At 45.0% G+C, this 5,405-nt stretch overlaps 1 protein-coding gene across 1 annotated transcript; it reads left to right on the top strand.

Annotated features, from left to right (window-relative positions):
• Positions 1-367: 367 nt before the first annotated feature.
• On the top strand, positions 368-5,276 carry LOC119103892 (nuclear pore complex protein Nup214; the record flags this gene model as incomplete). The annotated part of the gene is given in 4 exon segments (XM_037227579.1): positions 368-419; positions 837-923; positions 3,997-4,129; positions 5,083-5,276. Coding segments are annotated over 4 exon segments (426 nt in total), but the record flags the coding sequence as incomplete, so codon positions are not given.
• Between the last annotated feature and the right edge of the window lie 129 nt (positions 5,277-5,405).

Here is a 5,405-nt window from a genome sequence, read left to right on the forward strand (position 1 = left end):
AGATTTTGACTTGATTCTTCAGATTGGGGATAGTTTGGGGTTTTACTCCAGCAGACCAGTCTGCAAAATATCCACTGTGGCGGAAGTGTACACAATATTATGCTAAATTTGGGCTAGGCGTAATTGTTCAGATTTGTAAGCTACTTTTGTGTGCAAAAAAGTTTTGCAAGCATTTTTGTCTGAAATTACCTGTCCTTTACAACCTCATGGTTCCTTGAAGTGATGCTCCCATGTGCTGAAATTGGTGATCATAGTGTGCCAAGCTCTGAGCTCTCAGATTTATGGTTCATATACACTGTATTTTTCATGATGATTCTTGCTAAGCTGTTTAGGCATGCTTGGCAAAGCATGCATTTGTACTCAGACTGTCCAGCAGAGGTCCCTTAGGCAGGGAATCAAGAGCTACTATGGGCACTAGTGTATGGTGTACTTCATGGCTGTAAAAGCACCTCTTTTGTTAACTTCTAAATTTTGTTTGATCCTCCATCCCCTGTGGGACTTATTATGCCTGTAAATGCTGGAACTATGGGTTTAAGTTCTTGTTCAGTTTATGGGCCCCCAGTTTCTACAGCTTTCAGAAGAAAGGGAACCAGAATAGGACATGAATCTATTTTTGGCATACTTTTCAGACAGGAGTAGCAAGTTTGTCCTGCTAGGCTCTCCAACTTATTTTGCAAAGATGCACTTCTGATGTACAACCTGCTATCTAAATCAATCAAAGTTTTTGAGAGATCTTCATTGGTTATCCTGAAATGTACACTTATCATTCATAATTCCCTTGACGCACAGACTGTATACGTAAGTATCTCTGAACATTGTGCCTTTTTCTGTTGCAGGATTCCACTTGTTCTGCAACCTGCCTGCCACAGAACATTAGTTTGGCAATGTCTGTCATTGACGCCAGCTGTCCAGTTGAGGTTCAGGTAAATATTTGCAACATGTTTTCCACTCTAAGATGTCACCAAATGACCAGAACTGTGGCAATCACATACTTGAAAACACAGGTGTCATGCGTGGCTTTCTGCCATCTGGCTTTCATGGCATTGGCAAAGGAAACAAGATACATATGCTCACATGCACCTTTATTCCAATGTTAAACAATAGTCTTAAAAAGGGCCTACATGTATGTGCCTTTAAGTTGTGGCGAGTATGGAAAAAAGCCTCATGTGCACTTGCATGTGTCTCTTCCATGGTTATGCACTTCTAGGTTAAGCAGGAATGTAGAGGTACAGGCTTACTTAGCATCTGCCACATTCAGGCCTGAATTCTTATCAGACATGTGTTTTTGTCAGAGTTTTAACTTTCATGGTCAGAATTTGGATGCTTCTGGGAGTGAGTGTTGGCATAGGTTTTCTGCCATAATATTATGTTACAGCTGAATGCAAAAATTGCAATATCAGGGGTTTAAAGCATTAGACACAGCTAGATGAGATGAATCAATTGATTCCAGTTACTTCATCTCCCCAGGAGTGGCAGCCCAGCTTTCTTTGGAGTTCAGGTGTCATGCAAAATGTGTAAAGCAAACTTCAAAGCAATGTTCCATTTTCTATCCAGCCATTGCCCCTGGACGTGTGAAAGGAATACCTTTCCCATCCAGTGTCATACACAGAACATTGCGTTGTCACCCTGATATAATGAAAATTGTATATGTGTTGGATTGCCTGCTGAGGGATGCAAAGGAAGTTATGTAAACAATGATAGCAGCAACTACAGAAGAACTGAATGAGCACAAAGAACAGTTCAGCACAGTCTAGTGTCTAGGCTAATGATGTGAGGAAAATATAATGATGATTAGGACAGATGCACCACTAAATTGTGTTGCCAATAGTATGGCTACCAATGGGTGCAAATTCAATATGTATGCTGATAAACCACTTAATGACAAACAGTGTTAGGGATAACAAACATGACCCTGGTCTTGTGGGTGTCTATATCATTGCACAGGTTTAAGCATAGTCCTGGCCAAACTGCAGTGCATGCTGCCATCCCCCCCCCCCCCTCCTCCCCTCCAGGCTGCACAGTGCCATCATCAGCAGGATGGCGTCAGTGCATCTTAGTGACACAAATTGTATTATCTGCCACATGAAGCTAGCTATGGCCAGCTTGTCTGTTGTGCAGATATACACACAGTGTTGTTTGCTGAACTATGCTTGTATTTTCAACTCCTTAAATGTGTGGACTTACACAAGTAAGTGTATCCTAAAGTGCAAGAGAATTTCAAATGTGGAAGGGATGTCACAAACACAATTGTCTAGTAGGTAATACAGTATTGTCCCGGATATTTGCATCCTGCATTGTACATTCCTTTTGGTTAAGATGTATCCAACAAGTGCTTAAATATAGCATGCAACTGCATGGCCTTTTCAATAGTGCCCATGGGTATGAAGATTTAAGCGATTGGTTTTAAGCGTAGCACTGTCTCGACGCGGGCAGCATCGTGGTGGTTACGTTATCACGTGTATGAGCTCAATGAACACGTTTATGAGCTCAATGAACATGTGTACGAGCTCAGTTATCACATGTACGGGCTCATGAACACATGTATGAATGCAGCGAGCAGCTCTGTGTAAAACCCTTAAAGAGAGTTTTCCACGTATATATGGGGTTTTTAACTGAAGTAGCCATCTTCAGGACCTACATCTGTTTCTTTACAGTGCCCGTCGTCAGTTTCCGTAAATCATGCCAGTTAACTGCTGTGCAGAATTGCATATTAGGACCATTAGAGCATGGGCCGTTTTAACGACGTATGTGATGTCGCTCTTGGTTATCTGACACATCGGTTGTCGTCCTCCAAATCCTCTGTCGGTTTCTTAATGGGCGCAAAAAGAGCGACGCTCGCCGCAGCGTATCGGTGGCATTTATTCGTATGTGATATTTGGTGTGCACCAGGCTCACAGCCCTGCAAACATTTATTTAACTGTGTTCCTTTACCTTGCCGTGAAAGTGGAAGCCTTCTTTATTCATTCTCCAGTTGAAACCGCATCGCAACATACGCTGAAAGGTCAGAGACTCACTCATTCACCACGCACGTCTTTCTGTCTGTTATTGCTTGAGGAAATCTGCCCGTAAACGTGTGTAAAAATATCCGATATGATAGAAGTGATCGTATAAATTTTCGTTATGAGCGCTTTGACTCGTGGCGTGTAAAAATTCCAAGCTAGATAAGCGTATGAGAAACCAGGCGTCCGTCGGATATTTCGGCTCTGTGAGCCGATTTGTTTAAGAAATGGAGTCCGACTAACAAGAAGTTTATTCTTGATCTGCTTCCTTGATTGACGTGGTGGACTGCTCAATCTCCCATGAGGTTTCAGCCGTCTCCAAATTCCAGAACAGGCTGAAATGTGCCTTGATTTTGTTTAAGATACGTTTATTTTGGTTGTTCTCGCTGGACTTTTGGGAAAGAATACTGTGCCATTGTGTATTGTAGTGAAGGTTGAGCTCCGATCTCTTTACCGTATATTCGTTCTGTAGCAGTGATTGCAGTCATAAACGGTTCTTAAATGCGATCGGGCTTTCAGCGTCGGATCCACATATACTGACCAGCTTGCATGGAGCGGTCAAAATGTTCATCATCCACTGGGTACCGATCTCTTCGCTACTTCTTTACGTCTGGCAGTGATGTATGATGGTCTTGTCAGGTGCTCACACATCAGTTCGTGCCTCCATGTACCAACTACGTTTTCTACTCCGAGCCAGCTCGGCCAATCGGATTTGTAAATGACTTTCTTGAAAAAAGCTGCGTTGGTGTGCTTACATGCTCCGTTAGCCAGTAAGTCCACCACTCATTAGCCAAATGCCGAATTGCCCGCGACTGCATGATACCGTCTTCAGATTTGCATAGCATTTCTACGCAAGATGGCCAGGGAAGTCATTAATTTGAGGGCTATTCCTTCAGCGGTTGAAACACTGGCTTAGGTGTTCACGATCGAAAAGAATGCTCCAATTTTCAGGAATGTCGTTTGACTTTTGTTCTAAAACACTTTTATCGCATTTCAGGATTTCAGGTTTCTACAACTGAAGTCGGCTGCGTTTGAGGGAAAGCCGGCCTTCTCTGTCGAACACAGCTCTTCTCTGGCTGCTTGCAACAAATATGGCATCCTTTTCGTCGCGCTTGGGAAGACGGTCAAAGGTAACTAAGATTGTTGAATGCTTTGATATTGTTATCGTCATCATAATTCCTCCACTTTTGCGTATTTGATTTCCTATAGTAATTAAGTATTCCAAATGGTTGACCGGAGCATGTTTCTGGGACTCATGTCTCGCGCCTCTCGGCGCCTCTCGACTGCAGCTTCAGCACCCTCCTTTCAGGCTATGGCAATGCCAAAATGTCGTTACCGTCATTTGTTAGCCCATGAATGACCTCTGAGGGGTGCAATGCTTATCTGTTTTTCTAAAATTTAGGCTTCGTTTGTAGTAACGTAGATTACTTCTCCTTGAAACGCTTTATAGGATTCGGCCTGCCAAAATGTTTTACTTTCTCTGGAGTGAGTTCCGAATTCAAATATCAGTAATTTTGTCAGCCACGCTAACGAAGGAGAACGGAATTATCGTCAGTTTTGCAATGTTTTATGCCGTTGACATTGCTGTAATGCTGTGATTGAAAGCGCTTCTATATTCGAGAGTACTACTTTAATTCTTGCCGTATTTGAAATACCACAGGTTCGCACCGGGCTAGTGTTAGAACCAAAATTTCGTAGAAATATATATATATATATATATATTTATATATATAGCAGATATAATAGTTTATTGCCGCTCAAAGAACGAAGTACGTGACAAAAAGAACAGTCTGACCAATCAGAAGGGATGACGCAGATACCTGCGTGATTGACTCAAGCTTTTTTCGTCTACCTGTTACTCAGCCATATGCTTCACGTGTATTGCCATACACATGGTCTACACCATTTGCCGTTTCGCTGCATGTGTTGGCACATTTTATGATATGCACAAACTGATGGCGCCCTTGAATCTGTCCTGATCTTCACCAAACCTTGCCCGTCGTCGCCGGCCACTGGGCGTCGCCCCTGCCCCCCCCCCCCCCCCCGCCTGCGGTGACCTCCCCCCCCCCCACGTGTCCGCCAGCGGTGCGGCTGGGCACTCTGACGGCGCCAGAGCCGGAGCGGGACGCAGCGACGCTCACGCTGGCCAGCCTACGGCTGGCGGCGGACGTCACGCACCTGTCGCTCAGCTGCGACGAGCTGACACTGCTGGTGGCCACCACGCACCAGCGCTGCGCTCACGGCTACCTGTACGACGTGCGAGCCTTCTGCGGACAGGTGGGAGCCGCCTCCGACGCCCGGCCAGGCGGACAGATGAGACCGCCAGCAAGGCCGGGCCAGACGGAAAGAGGGGGAGGGGGAGGCGCCGACGCTGGACCAGGCGGACAGATGGGGGCCACCGCTGAC

Source organism: Pollicipes pollicipes, unplaced genomic scaffold (assembly GCF_011947565.3).
Source record: "Pollicipes pollicipes isolate AB1234 unplaced genomic scaffold, Ppol_2.1 Scaffold_5724;HRSCAF=6776_pilon_pilon_pilon, whole genome shotgun sequence".
Classification (NCBI taxonomy): Eukaryota; Metazoa; Arthropoda; class Thecostraca; order Pollicipedomorpha; family Pollicipedidae; genus Pollicipes; species Pollicipes pollicipes.